Here is a 26,292-nt window from a genome sequence, read left to right as displayed (position 1 = left end):
TGACCATGATTTTTTTTTATTGAAAAGCAATACAAAACAGCTTTAGAAACAAGAGGAAGGTAATATTTTACATTATTTGTTATGAAAATTTCTATGCTTTGTGCCAGAATTTACTTCCCACAACTATGCTTGCTTTATCTAGAACATCTTCTGTTGTATTTCTACATTATTGAAAGTATCCATTAGTATTTAATTCAGAAGAGCTTAATAAACTGATCATCTGAGAAAAACGGTGTTTCCCTTTTTTCAGAACATGCTTATTTATGTGCAGTATGGAAATCTGATCCTGCTCTCTTCCAATCAGCCAGCAGTTCTTTTTGTACCTCTTCTGGTAGTTCATAGAAAACTTCAGGATCAATGTCAGAAGGAAAAGCAAATTTCTCATCAAGAGAATCTTGCTCTCTATTTTCTGTAAGTCCTTCATGATGAGAGACTGTTGCCACTGGTTGCTCATGGCTATCTCTAGAACAATTTTTGGAGTAAAGTTGCTCATTCTGCAAATTTGGAAATGAATGGAAAATAGATACAGCAGGGTTTGTATTTGAAAAGTAGAATCCTTGAGATTCTTTGGGTCCTTGACTCATGCGTTCATCTTTTAAGCTGCTGTCTAAATAATGTGAATAATCCTTCTGGCTAGATGAGTAAGAGGAACTACTGCTATTTAAGCCTGATGTTCCTGGTTCACAGGGAGACACAGAGGATATCTGTTTGCTCTTGGATAAATGATCTTTAGGATTTAAGGAACCATGCTGCATTTGTTTCGTAGAAAAGAAAGATAATACTCCTTTAGAAGCATGTAATGGACAACTCAAACTTCCTTTCCCTTGAACTTTTTCTCTAGATTTTCCAGAAAGGATTTCCTCTTGAATATCTACTGGCAACTGCTTGAAGACTTCTTGGTCAATACCCTCAGGAAGCGAGGAGAGTGGACATTCATTATTGTCTTCCGCTTTAGAGAAATGTGTAGGATCTGGTGGCAACTTCCCAGTTCTTGTACTTTCAATTCTTCCAGTTGGTAGAAAATCCCTGTTTGTTTCTTTGTCTTTGGAAAAATCCTCCATATGAGTGTCTTTCATTTTCTAGAACATAAGGATAACAGAATAATTTAGATATCTGATACCTTTTAAATATTCATGCTGCTGAAATGTGACTATGAGGTGACTCACATGTCTCTATCCTGCTCCATAACCTGAATCCTTTTGGCCAGTTCCAAACAACTAGAAATGATTAATCCACCACAATTACTCACACTGTTTTGTGGATCTTTACTCACTATTCCAGGAAGAGGCTTCCTTCTTAGATAGTACTGAGCCAGAAAGTAGGCAAGTATTGGAGACTTGGAAAGGATCTTAACAATTATGTACTCAAACTTCCAATTCTGTGAATAAAAGAATAGTGGCCTAGAAAGGTAATTGATTCACCAAGAATATCTAAAATGTATGTATATGCACAGATGGCTTCAAGGGCTAGTTTTCTAAAATTCCCTGTTTTGAAGTGTAACATTTAACAGAAAGAAAAAAATACTTCCATGGTAAAAATTCAATAACATTATTAAGATGTAATACTCTTCTGGGAGCTCCCACTTTGGCTCAAGAGGTTAAGAACCCAACTAATATCCATGATAAGATGGGTTTGAACCCTGGCCTCACTCAGTGGGTTAAGGATCTTGTGTTGTGGCAAGCTGCAATGTAGGTCGCAGATTCAGCTCAGATTTAACATTGCTAATAGCTGTGGTGTACGCCAGTTGCTACAGCTAATTCAATTCTTAGCATGGGAACTTCCACATGCCGCAGGTGTAGCCTTAAAAAGACAAAAAAAAAAAAAAAAAAAAAAAAAAGTAATACTATTATATTTACATGAAATAAAAACTTTAAAACACCTTCCATTTTAAATTTGCATAATTTTTTCACTTAAAATTTCCCTTTAGTTTTAGCACCATCAAAATGTATGCACAATCAAAAATAACTCAGGAAACAACAGAAAAATAACTTCAAAAAAAAACAAAGACAGAAAGAGATTTGGGCCTCTGTATTTACTGAGTACCTTCTGTGTGCCAGACATGTACAAGGTACTTTCACTTACATTTACCTCTCTAATATTAAGGTGAATTAAAGACCTTTAATTCTCATTCTACAGATTAAAAAGTAAACATTTTTTAAAATTTCAGTTAATGAATAGAATAAAAAGGATGACTGAAAAGAAGTAATTTGATGTGGGCACTAATTTATTATTTCTATAACACTGTTCTCATTATAAGCTTAAATATAAATAAAAGTATTACTAAAATTATACTGACTGGTTAAACAATAGAAATTTTTAAAATAATAAAAATATTTTAAATTAAGGATTAATTGTAGGCATAAGAAATTTAATAAAGGATGATTATTTTTTAAAGTATCCCACATATTAAATAAACAAAAGCTTGGAGTTCCCATTGTGGCTCTACAGTTAGTGAACCTAACTAGCATCCATGAGGATGCAGGTTCGATCCCTGGCCTCGCGCAGTGGGTTAAGGATCTGGCATTGCCGTGAGCTGTGGAGTAGGTTGCAGATGCAGCTCATATCCTGTGTCGCTGCTGCTGTGGTGTAGGCCAGCAGCTGTAGCTCTGATTCGACCCCTAGCCTGGGAACCTCCATATGCCACAGGTGCAGCCCTTAAAGATAAAATAAATAAATAAACAAAAGTTTCCCAAATGGCTGTATATACATAGTATTTTGTTGCAGTCATTTGAAAATATGACTGGCTTCTGCCTCTCTAATGTCACACTTAATTTCTACAAGTATAAAATGAGCAGTCATATTATATTAATATTGCTATCAGAATTCAATATAATTTCAAAACCAAGAAAATATGTTTGAATTAAAAACATGGGTGGGGGAGATTGCTGGTAGCTTATGTATAAATTAACATGACAACAAGATTTGATTTCCAGTACTTGAAGATATTTTCATATGAGCTAATCATTATATTCCTATGGACTACTATAGGATATTTTAACACTTTCAAAACATAGAACCTCATAAAGTTTTCTCTTTTATCCAGTGATGCTTATGTTTTCTTCTTATATCCACAGCATATATTAATATACAAAGCTAGTAACCTTAATATGAAGTCATTCGAATCATATCACCCAAAAGAATCACTAAATTATAACATAAAATTTTATTTGTAATTTAACAATATAATTCCAGGAACACTGTACTTACAAAACTGCGTTTGCCAGAGCATGAAGTTGTTGATAATGATGGTGTTAAATAATAATCAATAGTCCCTTTTTTAGCAGTATTCGGTGCTTTAAGGTTGCAGAAGCACACACTTAAAAGGGTAAGATGAAATGGCATCTTCACATTCACCATATTTCGAAAGAGTTTCATAAGTATATCAACCATTGGGGTCATCGCATCATAATTTCCTAAATAAAATGTTTAAGATGACAATATCTAAATGCATTACATCATAATTAAGATCTTAGTCTAATTTATAAATTTAAATTAAGATATTAAAATTCTTAGGGTATCTGGGATATCTCAACATTAATACTAAATACCAAATGAGTTAAATTTTTCAAAAGATTTGAAGTACGGGACTTCTAGTTACGGGAGAATAATGAAGTCAGAAAATTCTGACTCTTTGAAAAGATAAACAAAATTGATAAATGATTGCTGGAACAACAAAGGAAGAAAAAAGAATACACGAATTACAAAAATCAAGAATGAAAGAGGGGCAATCACTATAGACCTTACAAAAATCAAAAGAATACTAAGAATTAACAACTTCATGCTGACAAATTAGACAACTTGGATGAAACATATACCTTCCTAGAAGAAACAAATTACCAAAATTGACTCAAAATAAATAGAAAATCAGAATAACTCATAACAAATAAAGAAATCAAAATTCTTATTTAAAAATTTTCCCACAAACAAAAGACTAGGACCATGAATAGCCAAAACAACTTCATAAAACTGGAAAACTTACACTACCTAATTTCAAAACTTGCAACAAAGTATTAAGATAGTATGGAACTGGTATAAGGATAAACACAGATCAATGGAATAAGTATAAACCTTATATTTATGGTCATTAGTTTTGTTTGTTTTTGTTTTTTTGCTTTTTAGGGCCACACCTCCGACATGCGGAAGTTCCCAGGCTAGGGGTCGAATCAGAGCTGTAGCTGCTGGCCTACGCCATGGCCATATCAACTCGGGATCAGAGCTGCATCTACAACCTACACCACAGATCACAGCAAAGCCAGATTCTTAACCCACTGAACAAGGCCAGGGATCAAACCCACATCCTCATGGACACTAGTCGGTTTTGTTACTGCTGAGCCACAATGGGCACTCCATTCAATTAGTTTTTGACAAAGGTGCCATTACAATTCGATGGCAAAAGAATAGTCTTTGCAACAAATTCTGTGGAACAACTAGAAATCCACATGCAAAAGAACAAACTAAGACTTTACACAACACATAAAAACTAATTCAAAGTGGATCTAAGAATAAGTCTCAAAACTATACAATTTCTGAAAGAAAACACAGGAGGAAACATCTATGACCTTTTAGTTAGGCAAAGAACTTCTAGATATGATATCAAGGACTATCCATATAAGGAAAAAAAACAAAAACAATGAAATACACAGCCATGAGAATGACTATAATAAAAGAAAGTGACAATACTAAATGTTGGTGAGAATGTGAAAAAAACTGGAACCCTCTATACTTTGTTGGTGAGAGTATGCATTATTATACTCACTTTGTAAAAAGTTTGGTATTTTCTTACAGTTCAACTTACCACACACCCCAGCAATTCCACTCCTTGTAATCTACCAAAGATATATCTGCCCAACGACTTGCACACATATGTTCATAGCATTTTTCATAATAGCCAAAAAATGGAAAAAATCTAAATGCCCATAAAGAAGTTATGTCATGCCATATAATTATTATGGCTTTGTTTTCTCTGAAGTAGGAAAACATTCTTAACTGAGATAGTTAATATTTATAATAATGTAAACATTAATATTTAATATTAGGCATCTCAGTTAAGAATGTTTAATATTTCTTAAATATTTGTTTTGTTTCTGTTAAATATTTATTTAAAAATAACAAAGTTTTCTAGTAAAAATTCCTTCTAGAATAAAGGTACTTAAGAGTTCACTAACTCTGTGAAGACTACCAATCTCTGGATCATATTTCTAACTCAGAGTTTGTATTATTAAGAGTTCAATCTGCCAATTAAATTATCAGAAAATTATCCCATTACCTGTCCCTATCTTCTGAATTACGTGGGAGGGAATAGGGCACTGACGACTCTCACGGCCATGGTACTTCTCAGAAGAATACCGGCGTATTACTAATCTTACTGTATGTGGCTTCCTTCCATCTTGGCAGACTCTAAAAATAAAGAGAAAGAAGAAACAAGGAATTAGGAATAGTATTATCTAAAGAGTTTTTTTGGTATTTTTCTTCCTTTTTTTCTTTTTTTTTGGTCTTTTTAGGGCCACACCTGTGGCACATGGAGGTTCCCAGTCTAGGGGTCTAATCAGAGCTGTAGCTGCTGGCCTACACCACTACCAGAGCCACAGCAATGCCAGATCCGAGCCACATCTGTGACCTACACCACAGCTCAACGGCAACGCTGTATCCTTAACCCACTGAGCAAGACCAGGGATCAAACCCACAACCTCACGGTTCCTAGTTGGATTCATTTCCACTATGCCACAATGGGAACTCCTAAAGTTTTTTTAATAGTCTAATCTATCTCATTTACAGAAGGTGCCAATTTAGTTATGATAACAATTACAAATACAGTTGATAGCTAGGGAGTAGACAATAAAAGCCCTCGAATAACCCAAGGAAATTACTCTGAAATTTCAAATGTAAGGTCCTCAGGCCTCACTCAAAATTGAGTGCTATCAGAAAAAGAACAGAAATAAGATAGAATTGTAACAATTCATTATATAACCCAAATCCAAAACATAACTAAAAGCAACATATTAAAAATCAGCAGCAGAGCTCCCACTGTGCCACAGTGGGTTAAGAATCCAAATGCAGCAGTTTGGGTCGCTATGGAGGCACAAGTTCAGTCACTGGCCAAGCACAGTGAGTTAAAGGATCTGGCTTTGCTGCAGGTGTGGCATAGGTCGCAGCTGTGGCTCAGATTCAATCAATCCCTGGCCCAGGAACTTCCATATGCCATGGTGCAGCCATAAAAACAATAACAACAACAACAAAAAAAATCAGCAAGAAATTTAAGAAACTGAGAAATCATTCGCTGACAGAAGCAAATATATAAAAAATGACAGATTTTTTACGCATTAAAAAAATAAGATTACAAAAAGAAAAAAAATTTAATGAGATTATTTTTGTCAAAAAACACTCCTCAAATAGATCCAAGGGAATCACTAATACCACCATTATATGGCATATTAGAACAATAAAGTGAAAGATCAATTATATGCTATAATTAGAAAATACATGTCTGTGCATCTTAAAAAGTCTTGGTTTTGGTGTTGAAAACAAAAGTTTCAAATGATATTTTCTACTTTAAAGTAGAAAACTGAATTGTTGGAGAAAATAAATGTCAGCAAAATAATACCTTCTTTTCTATATATATGACAATACATTAAAAAAAATCACAAACAACACAAATATTGTTAAACCTACTAAGGCTGATTTAAAATCAGAAAATTTAGATTGCTGTAGTAAATAATTTTTCATTATTGCTTTACCACAAAAATTCTTTACTGCTGCTTTACTTAAGGTAGTAAAATACCTTTTTTTTTTTTGCCTTTTCTAAGGCTGCTCCCACGGCATATGGAGGTTCCCAGGCTAGGGGTCGAATCACAGCTGTAGCCACCGGCGTACGCCAGAGCCACAGCAACTCGGGATCCGAGCCAAGTCTGTGACCCACACCACAGCTCATGGCAACGCCGGATCATTAACCCACTGAGCAAGGGCAGGGACCAAACCCGCAACCTCATGGTTCCTAGTCAGATTTGTTAACCACTGCACCAGGACGGGAACTCCTAAAATATCTTAAATGGTTCCTGTAAACATGTTACTAATTTAAATATCTTCCAGTTAAACTCGTTCTATTCAGTTAATATGCAATTCAATGAGTATGAATTGGTTCCTATAACTAAAACATACTAGAAAAAGGTTAGACTCCAAGCAATCTTAAAACCAGTGCCTAGAGAATGATTCAAAAGTGTATAATGGAGAAAGGACAGCTTGTTCAATAAGTGGTGCTGGGAAAACTGGACAGCCACATGGAAAAGAATGAAATTAGAACACTCCCTAACACCATACACAAAAATAAACTCCAAATGGATTAAAGACCTAGATATAAGACCAGACACTATCAAACTCCTAGAGGAAAACATAGGCCAAACACTCTCTGACATAAATGACAGCAACATCTTCTCAGATCCACCTATCAGAGTATTGACAACAAAAAGAAAAATAAACAAATGGGATCTAATCAAACTTCAAAGTTTCTGCACAGCAAAGGAAACCCTAAACAACACAAAAAGACAACCCACAGGATGGGAGAAAATCTTTGCAAGTGAATCAACTGACAAGGGATTAATCTCCAAAATTTATAAACACCTTCTGCAGCTCCATACCAAAAAAACAAACAACCCCATCAAAAAATGGGCAGAAGATCTAAACAGACGATTCTCCAAAGAAGACATACGGATGGCCGAGAAACACATGAAAAGATGTTCAATGTCACTCATTATTAGAGAGATGCAAATCAAAACCACTATGAGGTACCACCTTACACCAGCCAGAATGGCCATCATCCAAAAGTCTACAAACAATAAGAGCTGGAGAGGGTGTGGAGAAAAGGGAACCCTGTTAAAAACTGTTGGTGGGATTGTAAATTGGTGCAACCACTGTGGAAAGCAGTATGGAGATTCCTCAGAAAACTAAACACAGAACTACCATTTGATCCAGCAATCCCACTCCTGGGCATCTATCCAGAGAAAACCACGACTCGCAAAGGCACATGTACTCCAATGTTCATTGCAGCACTATTTACAATAGCCAAGACATGGAAACAACCTAAACATCCATCACAGAGGAGTGGATCAAGAAGATGTAGTACATATACACAATGGAATATTACTCAGCCATTAAAAAGAACGAAATACCAGCATTTTTTTACAACATGGATGGACCTAGAAACTATCATGCTAAGTGAAGTCAGCGATACAATGAGACACCAACATCAAATGCTTTCACTGACATGTGGAATCTGAAAAAAGGACAGACTGAGCTTCTTTGCAGAACAGATGCTGACTCACAGACATTGAAAAACTTATGGTCTCCGGAGGAGACAGTTTGGGGGGGTGGGGGGATGTGCCTGGGCTGTGGGATGGAAATCCTGTGAAATCAGATTGTTATAATCATTATACAACTACAGATGTGATAAATTCATTTGAGTAATAAAAAAAATGAAAAAAAAAGTCAAGGAAATATTATAACATTATTTCATGCTGTGGTACTCCTTTTAATAAAAAAAATGAAAAAAAAGTCAAGGAAATATTATAACATTATTTCATGCTGTGGTACTCCTTTTTGAAAATAAAAATTGTCCAAACATACATGGATTTCAAATTAAAAAAAAAGCGTATAGTTTAATCTCCTATAAACCTATAGTATTAATCATCATATGCTCTAGAACATATACGCAAGTTTTTTTTTTTTTTTTGCCAGTCACTTAGATGGTATTACATACCTAAGTCACTGAAGTAAGGGGCCACTATAGATGAGGGAATAGCACGCAGAGATCAGGAGAAATGGTTAATAGTATTTCACAGGTTTAGTGCATCTAGCCACATTTCTAATTGACTCTTCAAATCAGAGAACCTATAAAACCTATACTTCTTGTGGTTTCTCTATGTGCAGAAATGTTTCCAATGACCAGGCATTTCATAGTAGTCTTACATTAGCAGAAGCAAAGCAGATGACCCAGTTTCACCAGCACACTCACAGGCTCAGCCTGAGTCATATCACTGAAGCTAGGTAACAGAGCCGGCCAGTTGCGTGCAGCAAACAATGAGCTGCACAGCCCTGCTTAAGACATGAGAACTGAAGTGCATGTCACAGCAAAGTTGTAGGAAATTTCACTTTATCAGTTTTCTGTGAGTTAGAATCATCCAAAAACCATTTTCTCTAGTCACAGTAGCCATCCTAGCATCATTACAAAAGCATGCCTACCCAAAACTGTTAGACCCCTGACATCCTACTTTGAGAAATCAAAGAAATGGGAGGAAGAGAGATCATACCCTTCTAAGGAGTATTGAGAAATAGGTATCTGACATCAAAAGAGCATCAGAAAACTATCTTGTTCAGTTTATGTAATGCTATTTGTATACTCATAATCCCAACTTACACTCTTCCTATATTCATAGACCAGTAACACTATGCATACCCACAATCGCTCTCATTGCTCACACACAGTCCCATTTAGCTATTACTTCATCTGACTCCATTTTCTTTCACAGTCTAAGGCACGGGAGATAAAAGTTTGTCTGCTTTCTCCACCAATTTCCTATCCTCAATCACCACAAATTTAGGGGTGTAGATTCTAGAGATACCCATAAAACTCCCATAGGTAATGATAAGCAACTTAAGATCCACAGTAAAACCACAATGTTATTAAGATTAAGACTAATGGGGAGTTCCATCATGGCTCAGCAGAAACTAAACTGACTAGTATCCATGAGGATGCAGGTTCAATGATTGGCCTTGCTCAGTAGGTTAAGGATCCGGTGTTGCCATGAGCTGTGGTGCAGATGGCAGATGTGGCTCGGATCTGGCATTGCTGTGACTGTTGTATAGGCCAGCGGCTACAGCTCCAATTCAACTGCTAGCCTGAGAACCTCCATATGCTGCAAGTGCAGGCCTAAAAAGGCAAAAAAAAAAAAAAAAAAAAAAAAAAAAAAAGGCTAATGGAAATAGATGAATTAAATTTAATTAAGAGCATCTGTTACTATCTTTTTAAGACTTTAAATGTAGAAAAACTTAATGACAAATTATCTTTCTTTACTTTGTTAGTCTCCAGTTAATCTGTAAATTCCAAGATAGAATATTGAGTACTTTATCCCATGTATTATATACAGAATCTATAAGATAATATGACAAAATGGAAAAAGCACCTGTTTAAAAGATTAGCAAGCAGTTCTTCAATCTTATTTTTAGCTTCCACCTCTGATGAACATTTTTTAAATGAATCTTCCTCACTAAAGGACTACCAAAGAAGCACAAATAAGGATTATTATAAACACAAATATCAGTGTATATATCAAAAAAAAAAATATTCAACACATTCTTTACTAACTTACCTTTTGTGCTTAGTTTGAGTCATTTAGTTCACTTTTATATTAACCTTTTTATCTACAAGTTATTGTACTCCACTAGAAAGTGCACTGGCAGTCAAGAAAATTACAAAGCTCTAGTACCAGCTCTAAGCTTTATGTGATTACAGTGAGGCTCTTAATCTCCTAGGACTTGAGTCTGAGTTTACCTTGGGCACGTTATTTAACCTTTCTAAAATACAGTATCTTCATCTTAAAAAAATAATGAGAGGAAGAGGGAATATGGAGAGGAAAAGGGTAAGAATAAACAATAGTACTACCTGTATGGAAGGTTCGCTGTGAAGATTAAATATGATTTTAAATATATACATATACATATCACTTAGGAAAAACTTAATCACTGTTATCTAGGTAATTATACCTTTCTCCATTTCCTAAATCATTAGATTACTCCAGAGTCTTAAATCTAGATTACTCAAGATTTTTAAAAATTACAATATTTCCCCTCCTATAAGTAGTATTCAAAGAGATAAATACTAATTCTCAGATTCAATTTAGGAACAGTGGAGCTCCCGTCGTGGCACAGTGGAAATGAGCTTGACTAGGAACCATGAGGTTGCAGGTTCGATCCCTGGCCTTGCTCTGTGGGTTGAGGATCCGGCGTTGCCATGAGCTGTGGTGTGAGTTGTAGACGCGGTTCGGATCTGGCATTGCTGTGGCTCTGGCGTAGGCCAGCAGCAACAGCTCTGATTAGACCCCTAGCCTGGGAACCTCCATATGCCGTGGGTGTGGCCCTTAAAAAAAAAAAAAAAGGCAAAACAAAACAAAACAATTTAAGAACATTAATCTAATCATTGCAGAGGGATCATGTACTAACCTAATAAGCAAATAGAAATAGTAAGAACACAGTAGTTAAGGGAATTCTCGTTGTGGCACAGTGGTTAGCGAAGCCGACTAGGAACCATGAAGTTTTGGGTTTCGGGTTCGATCCCTGGCCTTGCTCAGTGGGTTAAGGATCTGGCGTTGCTGTGAGCTGTGGTGTAGGTCGCAGACTAGGCTCAGATCCTGCATTGCTGTGGCTCTGGCAAAGGCTGGCGGCTACAGCTCCAATTCAACCCCTAACCTGGGAACCTCCATATGCCACGGGAGTGGGCTTAGAAAAGGCAAAAAAAAAAAAAAAAAGACAAAACAAACAAACAAAAAATAGAAATCTTTACCTCAAATAATGGGACAACCAGTACAAAATTAAAATAAATATCAGCCTCATGTACCTGAGGTGGTCCTGAGGGTGTCACAGGAGAGTTATCCTCTCCAAAACTGAGCTTCTGGATACGCTGAGCAACTGAAATTCCTAATTCTTTTTCTAGTATTTTGGATGAAAAGGTTTGAAGATCACGCACACTACTGATACCCAGTACTTCCAGACGTTTGGCAGTTTTATAGCCAATACCTAAGCAAAAAAAGATGCATCTGGTGTTACAATAGCTTTTCTTCTTAAAATTAGCTAATTAAAATGTTATAAATATATCAACCATATCTTTTGATATCATAATTGTTATTTTGCTAAGATCATAATTTATTAAAAAATTGGGTTGTTGTTCTGCTTAAGACCTCTGAGTTACAAACCACCTCAAAAACCTAACAACTCCAGTATAACATAATGAATAAAGAGTCTGAGGAACAAAAACCAAGCAGGAGGCATCACTCTCCCAGACTTCAGCCAATATTACAAAGCCACATTCATCAAGACAGTGGTACTGGTACCAAAACAGACAGACCAATGGAACAGAATAGAGAACCCAGAAACCTATGGTCAATTAATCTTTGACAAAGGAGGCAAGAACCTAAAATGGGAAAAGAACAGTCTTTTTGGCAAGTATGGGTGGAAAACCTGGACAGCTGCATGCAAATCAGTGAAACTAGAACAATACTCACACCATGCACAAAAATAATCTCAAAATGGCTCAAAGACTTAAATATAAGACAAGTCACCATCAAACTCCTGAAAGAGAACATAGGCAAAACATTCTCTGACATCCACCTTACAAATGCTGTCTCAGGTCAGTCCCAACGCGACAGAAATAAAAGCAAAAATAAACCAATGGGACCTAATCAAACTGACAATCTTTTGCACAGCAAAGGAAACCAAAAAGAAAACAAAGACAATTTACAGATTGGGAGAAAATAGTTTCAAATGATGCAACTGACAAGGGCTTAATATCTAAAATATACAAGCAACTTATACAACTCAACAGCAAAAAAGCCAACAACCCAATGGGAAAATGGGCAAAAGACCTGAATAGACATTTTTTTCAAGGAAAATACACAGATGGCCAACAAGTACATGGAAAAATGTTCAACATCCCTGATTATTAGAGAAATGCAAATCAAAACTACCATGAGATACCACCTCACACCAGTCATAACAGCCATCATTAATAAGTCCACAAATAACAAATGCTGGAGGGGATGTAGAGAAAAGGGAACCCTCCTGCACTGTTGGTGGGAACGTAAGCTGGTACAACCACTATGGAGAACAGTATGGAGGTACCTTAGAAAACTATACATAGAACTGCCATATGACCCAGAAATCCCACTCTTGGGCATATATCCGGACAAAACCTTCCTTAAAAAAGACATTATGTACCCGCATGTTCATTGCAGCACTATTCACAATAGCCAAGACATGGAAACAACCCAAATGTCCATTGAGAGATGATTGGATTAGGAAGATGTGGTATATATACACAATGGAATACAACTCAACCATAAAAAAGAACGAAATAATGCCACTTGCAGCAACATGGATGGAACTAGAGACTCTCATCCTGAGTGAAGTAAGTCAAAAAGAGAAAGACAAATACCATATAATAGCACTTAGATATGGAATCTAATATATGGCACACATGAACCTTTCCACAGAAAAGAAACTCATGGACTTGGAGAATAGACTTATGGTTGCCAAGGGGAGGAGGAGGAAGTGGGATGGATTGGGAGCTTGGGGTTAATAGATGCAAACTATTGCTTTTGGAATGGATTAGCAATGAGATCCTGCTATGTAGCACTGAGAACTGTGACTATTCACTTATGATGGAGCATGATATTGTGATAAAAAAAGAATGTTACACATGTGTAACTGGGTCACCATGCTGTACAGTAGGAAAAAAATTGTATTGGGGAAATAACAACTTAAAAAAATTTTAAAAAGAGATAACCAATAAATGCTGTCTTGATAAAATGAAATTTTTACCACCTGTTCTACAAAACCATGGAAGTATTGAAGAATCACAGTTATTATTCATGTAAGGAAAGATTGTCACTGAGTTTCTGCTCTAGTGCCTTGGGTTAAGGATCTGGCCATTGCCACAGATGCACCATACGTTGCTGCTGTGGCTCAGATTCAATGCCTCATCTGGGAACTTCCATATGCCATGAGTGTGCCCTCCACCCCACTGTCCTGAAAAAAGAAAGTAAAAAGGAGAGATGGTCTCTAGAGCAGTTACAATTCATTACTATGTGCTAATTAATAGCTAACTTGACTGATTCCTATACACAATACCACACATTTACATCTGGAGACAGTAATTATTTCGAATACATCTTCGAGCCAGAAAGCAAACAAACACATTTTCTCATTAGCAAAACTCCTATCACAAAATTCTTGCACTAAAACTCAGTCATACTTTATCATAGGAAAAATCCTCAGGCAACTTAGTGCTCCTTTACTCCTCTCATTTTTAAAAATTAATCCTACAGTTATCCTTGTACAGTAAAGGAAGAAGTAAATCAAAGGTGATAGGTCTATAGCAGGAATTATTAAAGTGAAGTGACAGATATTTTCATAACAACAACAAAAAAAATGAGGGCTGGCAATTTGGCAATAAGGAAGAAATGAGAAAGCCTGGAAAAAATGAAAATAAGAACTGTAGTAAAGCCAAGTAATAATGTTATGTCACAGTACACAGTCTTCAATTTATTACAGCCTGACATAGTAATTGTTTGCCAGAACAGACTCAGAGTCACCCAAAAAACTTTAAGTTATGACTATACCAAATTGAGGAAGGCAAGGCAGTGTATAACACACTACGGAACCCAAACATGGGTTAAAATTGTGAAGTTATGACATCTAATGGTTACATTTCAGTAGTCTTAGAAATTCTCTTCCACAGAATTCTATTAATATCTTAATCCCGGCCAAAGCTATAGAAATGTAGTTTAACACATCCATTACTAATGAATGGTCTATAAAAATGTCAAGCATTTGATCTTCAAAGATACAAACTTGTCCCATGACCTAAACAGGTCACTGAACTCCTCAAAACATGAATTTCCTCATCCTTAAAATAAAATGTTGGCCAAGACGCTTTAGAAGATCCTTTGCAGCCTTAATATTTTATACATAATCTCAAAATAAGAGTTAGTGAAAGACCAACTTCTTTTTCTAGATGCAATTTACAGTATAAAAGTATAACCAGGGACAAAAAAAATAAAGGATCATGTTTCCAGGTTATAACTTTCATGATTGCATTCAAACTAAACAAAAGTAGGAGAAACTAGAAAAGTACTTTCATACTTTTCCTAACATAGATTCCTTCCAGAAAATGGCAGGTTTTTTCGGTTTTGACCAAGAACCAAGTGCATAGGTTCTAAGAATTAGTTACATTTATCTGTAATTTAATACAATTAAATATGCAATTTAATTTGTAACTTGAAATATAACAAAACCAATATACACTTTTCAAATACGTTTGTCTTACCAGGCATTTCCTTTATGTGGCTCAAACTATGAATGAGATCTTGAGAACTTTCAGGTAGTAAGACTGTCTGCTGATTTGGTTTAAAGACACCAGAAACTAATTTTGCCAATAATTTATTAGAAGCCACTCCAGCACAGCCAGTGAGACTCAAGTGATTATACATGGCTTCCCGCATCTCTGCTGCAATCTGAGATCCAATAAGCAGTCTGATGTGCAAGATGTCACGTAGGTTAATAGCTATAAAAACAGCCATTGTTGTTAAAAGTCACCACCAAAAATTTCATTTTCATTTTTACAAAGGAGTTTAAAAAAGATAAAGGGCTTAATGTATATCCATTCCCATACCCCAACACCACCATGCTGCTATACACTTAACTAGTCTCTTTTGTTCTCCACAGCAATTCTGTAAAGCAAGTAACTATCGCAAGTTAATTCCAAGGGCCTGTGACCGTGAATGCCTACTAGGAGTGCTTAATGACTAACAGATTACAGTAACTGATCTCTCATTAAAAATTCCTACTGGCATTAGTAAAACTTTTACTCATGTTTACCTGGAAGTAAGCATAAAAGTAAAAGTATTACTCTAATGAGAAAGCTTTAAAGATCTGAATCTAAACTTAAACATTAGTGGTATGTACTACTGAGAACACTTTTGGATTTATATTTAGTCTAAGAGATCTTTTATTAAAAGTATAGGGAAATTATACAGAAACAAATTTTCTGAGGTATGAAAATGGTATTAAAGTTTATATGAGGAGTTTCCATAGCGGCACAGTGGAAATGAATCTGACTAGAAACCATGAGGTTTCGGGTTCGATCCCTGGCCTCACTCAGTGGGTTAAGGATCTGGCATTGCTGTAGCTGTGGCATAAGCTGGCAGCTGTAGCTCCGATTAGACCCCTAGCCTGGGAACCTCCATATGCTGCAAGTGTGGTCCTAAAAAGCAAAAAAAAAAAAAAAAAAAAAGAGTTTATATGAGAGAGTTCTTATCCTCAGGAGTTTCTGAAGTTCATGATGCCTGTAATTTACTTTCAAATGGTTCTCAATATATCAACCAACCAATAAACAGAACACAAGATAAAGAAAATGTGGCAAAATGATAATAATGGGTACATCTACAAGGAAGAGCATCTTGACTGTACTCACTGTATTATTCTGTCAACTTTTCGATAGATTTGAAATTTTTTTTTTAACAAAAGGGTATGGGGAGGAGAAAGAATTCTTGAAGAATTAGACATTTTAGGAAATAAAATCTAGTTCTCGCTAATATGTTCCAATCAATAGAATCCAAGTTTGCTTTAACAATTATACAGAAACACAGAAACTTCTTGCTACCAAGACCTTGTAAGTGACAAAAGAGGACAGGTACAAGACACATTGAAGCTTCATATCTTCTTCTAAAAGAGAACTGTAGCTCTACCTCTGTTCTTTAATATCAGGAGGTGGAGAATGACTGGCGATTGATCACACAGCCCTCAAAAAAGAAGCATAAGAGGAAACATTTATGGCTGGCTGAGACCTAGAAGCAAGTAAGTCAGGACAAGTCTTACACAAAAGCAGAGTAGCTTGTCTTCTATGTGGAAGTCACCAGCAGTCATAAGATGTCTAAAAGTCTAATTAGATATTTAGGGGAGCTGACTGCGGCTTATATTCGCATGGAAATATCATCAGTTATTCATATTTTAATATGTGAAGATGAACCATTCTGCTTTCTTGCTAAGAACTGGCAAAGATTATTTGAATTAATAAATACGAACGTGCAAAAGATGGCAGGTAGGCCTAGACAAGCTCCCAGAAGGGCTACCTTGGGAGGGTCTTGGCACCTTGGGGAATTGAAATGAACAAGCAAAAAAGGCCACAAAGACAAATGTGATCTACCTAAAATTTTGCTTAAAGATGGTTTTAGGAGAATCAAAAATTACTCTAAAAAGACAACTCCCATAACTTAAAGATGACCTAAAGAGGTATAACTTAAAAGTGGTAACACAGAGTTCCCTGGTAGCCTAGTGGGTTAAGGATCTGGTGTCATCACTGCTGAGGCTCAAGTCAGCTGTGGCACAGGTCACTGCTGTGGCATGAGTTCTATCCCTGACTTGGGAATTTCTGTAAGCTGCAGGTGCAGTCAAAAACAAAAAACGGTAACACAGGACTGTGTTAGAGAAATAAAAAGTGCACAAAGCACTGAGCGACGTGTCATCAAAATACCATTTTCTGCCTATTTAATATGGAATAGTAATACCTAATTTTAACTACCTTAGGTTGCTGAAATATGGCTATACCTCCAACAAAAGCCATAAAACTTTCAGAAAGACATAGTCGACTCACTGAACTGACTGAACATTAAGGAATGTAACTACCTTTATTTACTAAATAGAATGAGTAAGAATCCACTTACGTTGATTCTTGTATACATGACCTGACACAGTCACTGCTGAAAGGTCATCACTTTGAAACTGCTCCAGTCTCTTCTCAACCATTTCTGTTAGATCCACAAAATTTTCATCAAACCCAAGTCTCTCAACAAGCGGACTAAACTGTTCCAACAACTCTAAAATAAAATAATATTGAAGCACAGATGTAAGTAAAGTTATAATTAGAACAGATTTAACTCTTTTATGTTAAAAAATGTATGTTGTTAAATGTTTTACATATATTCACAGTTCCACAATATCTTTAATAAGGTCCTTAGTTAATTGCGATTTTTTTTCTGCACCACATTCTAAGTAGAGGAAATATTTTCCCACAAAATAAGGTCAAAAATAACATTTCTTGGGCAGATACTCATAGCAATATATTTAGCTCAATCTTCTATACCTAGAATTTCTCTAACATTAAATACAATGCTTAAATATGATCTTGAAGCAATAGGTCAAAGAATAAATGCTTAGAAAAATAAAAACAAGTAATAATATAATCTAGCTATATTTTTCACAAGAATTTTAAAAAGGCAAAACAAAATTTAAAATTTCCAATACTGATTCAAAAAAAAAAAAGTTACTTAATTTTCAAAATACACTACAATGCAATGTTTTGATTAGTCATCCTCCAGCTCTCTCCCTAAGGGCAGAGATGGACCATGACTTACATGAATTTGAATGTCCAGCATCTAGCATCTAGCACAATGCCTTGTCCTTAAGTCAGATATTTACTAAATTGAGCTGAAACAAGATTTGAAATAAGTTCAAAGAGACTATTAATTCTTATTTTTAGGATTAAAATTAATAACTTTGAAGTCCTTAGAAGAAACTTTCACTTCTCTCGGAATCACCTATTGATAGCAGCTGGAGAACAGAAAACAAATTATTAGCTTATTATATAAAAATAGATAGATTCTTAAAGTCCTATAATACAGTATGTTTTATTGATGCCAACACTGATAACAGCAGGAGAAAACAATTAATAAAGATAACATGATCTGGTGCCCACCAAAAATTACTTCCAACCTACTTAGAGAAAATCGTTTATCTACTCATAGAAAAAACTGACAATGTGTCTGATCATATAGAAGAATTCTTTTTAATTTCTGTCATCAATTTCTGCTTACCCCCACCCCCAGCAAAAGTATATATCTGATGTCCAACAATAAAGATAGAAAATAAAATAAGACATTTATCAAAATAATACTATATGAGAAAAATAAAGGAGAAAGTTTTAAGTACTAAGCAACAGCCAAGTTAAATACAGAATCATGAACAAAACTGGTGGATCGCTGAACACTGATTATATTGGTTCTATTACTAGGTCACAGGAATAAATCACTTATCCTATGCCTGAAGTTAACTTATTTTTTTTAATTACTCTGTGAATTATATTACATTTATAGTCATATAACGATCATCACAACCCAATTTTACAGCATTAATTTTTTTGCTGTCAATCTGCCAACTTTATAAACAAGATGCATGTATTAAACATATGACTACACGAGACCAAAGAGAAGAGTTTATAATTAGAGAAAAAAACCATCTAGACAAAAATGTAATACTGAAGAATAAATAAAATAAACAACAAGGTTATACTTCATAAATAAGTCTGAGATAAATTCAGTAGAGTACTATTAGAGTTATTTCAACTCATAAAATATGACAAGAAAAATTAACAAAATAACTTTTTGTCAATGCACAACTCATGCTTAGAATATTTTTTATTACTTTAGTGCATTTTTAATTCTTTCCAGACATTACTTTACAAATCAAGGATCAGTATAAAAACTGAGATTTGTTCACTGAATCTCCAGGATATTTTCACTGTGAAAAGCTGCGGTGGCACGGAAATCATAAGAGAAAGACTGCTAAGTCTGATATCATAGAATAAAATAAAAAGGCAAAACACAAACTGGTAATATATCTCTAACACATGACCATCAAAGGGCTAACTTCCTCAATGTCCCAAAACAATGACAAAAGCCAATCAGAAGAGAAATGAACAAACCAAATTAAAACAGGCCCAAGTGAATAGGCCACTCACAGAAAAAATATATATATGACCAAAAATATATGAAAAAAATATTCAAACTCACTCATAGAGAAATACAAATCAAGAGAGTGATTTCCTATTTTTTCACCTATCAGGCAAAATCTTTATGAATATCTAATACTCTCATACATATTGGGACAATCTCAAGTGCAACACATAGCAATATTCAAAATTTCTAATGCAAATTATATCTGATCTAGAAATTAACCTCCAAGAACTTCTGTTACAGATATTTTCACGAAAGCATGTGAAAATTTCTATATGAAAATATCTAGTGAAGCATTTATTTTTAAGAACAAAAAACTGATAACGGCCTAATAATCATTCACTATCAGAGAAACCACATAATTTATAATGCAAAACAAGATATCTTTTGAATAAAAGGAGGTGCTGTTAATAAGTATGTAGGGACAAGAGGCATAAAATGGGACATACAGTCTTCATTATCAGTAAAGGAATGATTAAGTAAGTTTGGAACAAAATACAATGGAATACTGTGCAGGCATTAAAAAGAATGAGGAAGAGCTAAATGAATGACATGAAAGATCACCAAGAACAAAGGCAACATGCACAACTGTATGCTTTATATCATCTCTTCTGTCTACAGTAAAATGTAACTTCTGAATATTCGGACACACACACATCACTGTGCACAAATGCACAAGTGATATTCTGGGAACACAGTCTTGTCTTTTTTGCTTGGCTATCCCTTCTTCCCCCTTCCTCCCATTTTAGCCCTGTCTCTTCCTTTTCAGAAGTTAACCAATGTTAAAAACCTGGTGTACATCCTCTCATGTTTCTCTTCCTTTTCATAGATACGCATATACATATATGTTGGGGAAGGGTTTTGGTTGTTTTACACATGAGGAAAAACCTAATACAGGTTTTAACACCTTGCCTTTTACTCACTCAAAAGGAGTATCTTTGGGTCAACAGTATAGCACCAATGCATTCTTTTTAATGGTTATAATCTTCCATCATAAGGAAGTTTTAGTTTATTTAGCCACTCTCATCCTGATGAGCATCTATTTTCAGTCCGCATTTTTAGTCCATACTACAATAAGACATTTTTGTACATATACATTCTTTTATTTCTATTAGATAAATCTCCAGCAGTGAAATTATTAGGTTAAAGAACATAAAATGCATTTTTAATTTCCAAAAATGTTTCTAGATTGTTTTAATTTTTTATTTTTTTGGCCCACCCACTGCATGCAGAAGTTCCCAGGCTAGGGATCAAACCCACACCACAGCTGTAACCTGAGCCATAGCAGTGATAACTCAAATCCTTAATCCACTGAACCACCAGGGATCTCTTCTAAATTGTTTTTAAAAGGCTGTAATAGTTTATTTCTACTTTTCCATACTGTTTCTACTTTTCATACTAATTTTTTAGCACTAATGAATTCCAGCATTCTTTTTCCACATTGTTGAGTTTTTTTCTTTGTGTCAACTATTTATTCATATCCTTTGTCCATTTTTCTGAAGTTTCTTTTTAGAGTTAATGTGTAAGAGCTTTTGGATATTATATTTAACCCTTTCATCTGAAAATGGCTACAAAGAACAAAAGAACAAATAAAAACAATATCAAGTAAGATAAATAAAAAGCTGATTCTTATACATGTTTTTATTTGCCACATGCCAGTACATACATTATTTCATTTTTTCCTGTAATTTACTAGAACACTAAGATTCAAACCCAAACCTCAGTAAGGGAGAGTTTATCTACACTGTAATATTTAATATATACATAAAATATAAGAAAAAAATATGCATTATCTTTGCTAAAAGTTCCTAAAATACAGGTTTGAAATTATATTAATCAAACATTATTGAAGCCTCTCTCAACCATTAGTGCGTCAGAGTACAGTGTATTACTAGTTTATTTAAACTTAATAGTTAAAATATACAGTTTTCTTTGGTTTATCTTCTCCCATTTTCTCTTTAAATTTTTTACATTTTCTCATTTTATGTAAACACTGGTTGTGACAGAATTCAAATTATTTTCACCTATACATTTTTGTCACCAATACTCATAACATTATTAGTCATACTCATGTAAATATTTTTAAGGTGGGAAAGACCCAAAATAAAAAGAAACTGATTGGAATTCCCATGGAGACACAGCAGGAACAAACCCTACCAGTATCCATGAGGACATGGGTTCAATCTCTGGCCTTGCTGGGTGGGTTGAGGATCTGGCGTTGCTCTGAGCTGTGGCATAAATTGCAGACATGGCTCGGACCCTGCTTTGCTGGGGCTGTGGTGTAGGTCGGCAGCTGCAGCTCTGATTCAGCCCTAGCCTGAGAATTTCCATAGGCCGAGGGTACAGGCCTAAAAAGCAAAGGGAAAAAAAGAAGAAAGAAACTGACTTACATTTTATATTTATTAAAAGATTAAAAATTAATGCTGAAAGTATACTGCCCATAATCTGTACCTGTAACCTTGTATGACGTCTCTCTGTAACGTGTCAGGTCTTCTCCATTAACTAATACCAGCTGTGGACACTTTTCTTTTGCATCTCTGACCTTCATAAGTTTCTTAACTCCAAATTTCCTAGCTTCATAGTTGCAGGTAACCACATGATACTTCTGCTGAACCCCTATAAGAAATAAATATTTTATGAGAAAATTGAACAGGACTAAAATTAAATTAAAATTAAATGTAATTTACTAAGTCCATATTATATTTGTAAATTGTAAATACAATGTTTTGATAAGAATAAAAACAGTTGGAGTTCCTGTTGTGGAGCAGCAGAAACTAATCTGACTAGGAACCATGAGGTTTCGGGTTCCATTCCTGGCCTTGCTCAGCAGGTTAAGGTTAAGGATCCGGTGTTGCCGTGAGCTGTGGTGTAAGTCACAGACATGGCTGGGATCTCCCGTTGCTGTCTGCTGTCGCTGTGGTGTAGGTTGGAGGCTACAGCTCCAATTAGACCCCTAGCCTGGGAACCTCCGTATGCCTCGGGTGCAGTGCTAAAAGGACAAAAGACAAAAAAAAAAAAAAAGAGAGAGAGAATAAAAACAGTTAAAAGGCATAGCCTCCACTCATCCAAGTTCTATAAAGTATAATTTAACAAAAAATACCACAAATTAACAATTCTACAAAGTCTTCAGCAAAAAGATACAAATAAAATCCTTCCAGGAATTTTTTTTCAGACAATGCAAAACCAGATTAAGTTACAGTGAATTAACTCTATATAACTTTATTTATAACTCTAGGCCATGTTTTACCAAAAAATAAAGTAAAATGAAAGTAACGGAGTGCAATTAACTATTTGTTGCTGCTAGAAAGCCTCACTTATCTCCTGACTAACTTTCCAGTGAATATAAAGCAGTGTTCATTACAAGTGCCAACCTACAGCAAATTACTAGGGATCTCCCCCAATAAATGTTCTAATAATTGAACGGTTCTTCATAGTAATCTGAGGAAATTAAGACAGTGAGGTGGCATTATGAGCCCCCTCCTCATTAAAAAATGAGTAAATTATGATCTACAGATAGTTTAAAAATTCTAGCTTACTGGGGGCTTAAAACTTCTAAAATTATTTGCTTTTCTCTTTACATAAGTTGACTACTGGTTTACCACTGTAAAAGTAACATACATCTAAAATACATAAAACACAAATATTGGAGGGAAAAAAAAGGTTATGTCAATTTCCCTAATGTAAGACATTCTGTTTCTGAAATTTTGATATCCTATCATAAATAAAATTTCGATATCATAAACAAGGCAAAAAATATGAAACATTATACATTTTTGATACATTAGATTATGCCTAAAAATAGAATCACTGGGTCAAAAGTAATTTATGATTCATCAGTGAACAATATAAAAAACAGATTAGTAGTTCCTTTACCAAAAAAGTAGTCCTTTAATGCCAGATATGGACTCAACAGTGTTACCAGCCCAAGCCAAGTACTCACATATTTGTTGAATACAAACGAAAGACTATGTTGCTTTCTCCTAGAAACTTCCAGCATCACATCTCTCACTTATTGTTAAACTTTCACTCCTGCTTCTTAACTACACAATATCTTTTTACTAAGTATTATTTACAGAGTATCTTGTTACAATGCTAATTACAAATGCCTCTAGAAGAAAATTTAAGTCCCTAATCCTAACTCCTTGACACCCTGAGGAAAATGCATAAAGATCATAGACTGACCTTGGCATACCAAAAACTAGTCATGTCAGTCATTCCTCTGATAGACAACTAGGTTGGGTTGAATTGGGATTTAACAAACCAAAGTAAACACCAAAGAGTAGCAGCAAGGGAAACAAAACTGCTCTTTATGGCTTTACTAAAGGATAAATCTTTACCATATGCATTAAAAAAGTTTTAGAAATTTACTTTTTCAATTTAAAATATAATAAAAATGTTTAAACAAGTCAACACAATAGTTAAGTAAATCCCCAACGTAAATTTTCCCTTTGACTTTTATTTTAAAAGAAAGCTTGTTTTTATGGAAAGCTTGTTCCATGTGACTTAATATTTTAGGTTCTGTTCAAAATCCAACTATTTTGTCAGATGTTACACAAATTCAAGAGTTAATTTCAAAAGGGGGAAAAACAGATAAAAACATCCACAAAAATTCATTCATTATGTTTCTGAGTCAGATGGTTGTAAATTTTCAAACATTGAAAAAAAGACTAAAAGTTCAAATGGTCTTTCTGCTCATGTGTTTAGTAGGCTAACTACTTGTGTCACGTTCACTATTTATTTAATGAGGCTTATAAAGTTTATACCTGGTAGTGAAGCAGATTACTGTCTACTGTTGTAGAACTGCTTCCAACATTTATTAATACAGTTAATAAATCAGAATAGTGAATAACGAATCCTATTATACAATGAAAATAGTATCAAAGTCCAAAATTACCTAAAGGTTTGCCCTTTAATTCTGGATTTGAGATCATTTCTACTTGTGCGTAAAAGCAATCCAGATCCACATGTACTATGACTCTAGATGAACTTCCTGCTGGCACCACTTGATCATGAACTGCTGCACAATATGCAAAGAAATACAAAAATACATTCAGGCTGCTTATTAATTCTGAGCAAAGACCAGTTCCGTAAAACATGGCAACAGAGAAAGAAGAATGCTGAGTGATTTTAAAAGTTTTTCCCCTGGATTTATTACATGTGCCAAGCATCTAAAAATTATAAAGGCATGACAGAAACTCCAGCCACATACGGTTTTCAGTCCTGTTTATTTACTTAGAAGTTCTTTGTGTGCTCTATTTTTCTCAGGATAGTTATAAATTTAAGGGAAAAAAATGATCAATGATAGAAGATTCCAGAGGTAATCCTAGCACTTGGAAGTTTATAGTAAAACTTAAGAGTAAATTGAAAGGGGTAGAAAGGTTTAAACACTGATTTTCAACCAACTTAAAAACTATTCTAAGCGGCACATCCTTAAATTAAAAAAATAATCTGAAATACAAATAGCAGAAGACAGAACCAGTACACTATATTTAACTCCCATATAAGATCAGGATTATCTGGTTAAACTCTGGTTACCCCATACCTATAACAGAGCCTGGCATATAACAGACCACCAATACTTGCTAAATTGGAACACTGAGTAAATATTTCCCGGACTTTAAAAAGTAGTTCACGAACTGAGGGAGGGGGCAGAAGAGATGCCAGCTCTAAGCACCAGTTAAATACAAGGCAGGTTAAATGCAATGTGCTATTCTGGTTTAGATCCTAGAACAGGAAAGTAACTGGTAAAACAGGGAAAAACTGGTAAAACCTGAATAATGCTTGTCCTTTAGTTAATAGCACCATGCTAATGTTAAAACTTCTTAGTTTTGACAAATGAAGATATTAAAGTTATTTGTGCCTCTCTTGGCAAATCTAAAACTATTCCAAAATTAAAGTTTTTAAAAAGGGACAGGGGGAGCAAGGAATGAGAGCCCTGACCTCAGGCCCTGGGATTGGGGAGGTACAAGGTAGGGCCCAAGAGCTGTACTTGGGTCACCGGAGAGGCGGCCACAGCAGACGTGCCTCGTCCCGGGTTCGGCGATGAGCCATCTCCTCCCATCCCGGCTGAGGCCAGGCCCGAGTTTTGCCAAGCGGGCGACAAGGTTCCCCGCTTCTGCAACCTAAAGCGCCTGGGGGCCTCTCTGGCTTTCACGGGGCTGTTTGAGGGATCACAAATGCACCCTGGACTAACACTGCTGCGCCCACCCTACTCCTAGGCAAAGCCAGCCCTTTTGGGGGTTTTCGCCTCCAAACACCAGGCAGCAAAGGGAAGCTATTTCGGCGGTGCGGGGAAAACGAAAGGACCTGAAAGGGGCGGGGACGGTCGCACCCCAACGGCCGCCGCCGCCGCCGCCGCCCCGGGCGACCGCCCGCCCCGCCCCGCCCCGCCCCGCCCTATTAATTTACACCAAGCGAGGCCGTCGGGCTCCTCAGGCCCGGACGAACCCGGCGAGCTACATGCCGCCCCCGCCTCCGGCCGCTCCATGGCCCGAACCGCGTCCTCTCCCTCGTCACGGCTGCCTTCCTCCTCGGGCTCCACCCCCTGCTTCTCCATCCCGCCCGGGCGGCCAACCGCAGCTCTGCTCGCCGCCGCTTCCGCCTGGTCTCCAGAGAAGCCGCTCCGGGTTCACGCCTGCGCTCTCGGAACCGACCTGCCTGCTGCGGGGAGGATCGCTCGGGCGGGGAAATCCTACTGACCCACGTGCAGAGGTTCTCTCCCTCCCAGCCGAGGCCCGAGTGT

General features: G+C 35.9%; 1 protein-coding gene across 10 annotated transcripts; it reads right to left on the bottom strand.

The window, feature by feature from the left end:
• POLI (DNA polymerase iota) lies at positions 1-26,292 on the bottom strand. Of its 10 annotated transcripts, none has more exons than XM_021093324.2 (10): positions 25,959-26,292; positions 24,445-24,567; positions 22,002-22,166; positions 17,484-17,636; positions 15,089-15,325; positions 11,603-11,781; positions 10,173-10,264; positions 5,267-5,397; positions 3,208-3,413; positions 1-1,079 (listed from the first exon to the last, which is right to left on the bottom strand). In XM_021093324.2, the coding sequence occupies exons 1-10, from the start codon at positions 26,104-26,106 to the stop codon at positions 258-260; spliced, it is 2,256 nt and encodes a 751-aa protein (XP_020948983.1). In that variant the 5' UTR covers positions 26,107-26,292; the 3' UTR covers positions 1-257. The 10 variants fall into 10 exon arrangements, 9 of the variants coding, with proteins under 9 accessions (XP_020948983.1, XP_084822560.1, XP_084822531.1 ...); XM_084966434.1 differs by having other exon boundaries at positions 1-1,378; positions 25,998-26,200; XM_084966405.1 differs by having other exon boundaries at positions 25,998-26,200.

The sequence above is a fragment of the Sus scrofa genome, chromosome 1, assembly GCF_054392235.1.
Source record: "Sus scrofa isolate SSC_HxYL_T2T_F1_AM1 chromosome 1, Sscrofa_HxYL_maternal_Yorkshire_Landrace_v2.0, whole genome shotgun sequence".
Lineage (NCBI taxonomy): Eukaryota > Metazoa > Chordata > Mammalia > Artiodactyla > Suidae > Sus > Sus scrofa.
The sequence above is the reverse complement of the archived record's forward strand: the minus strand, read 5'-3'. Positions and strand labels throughout refer to the sequence as shown.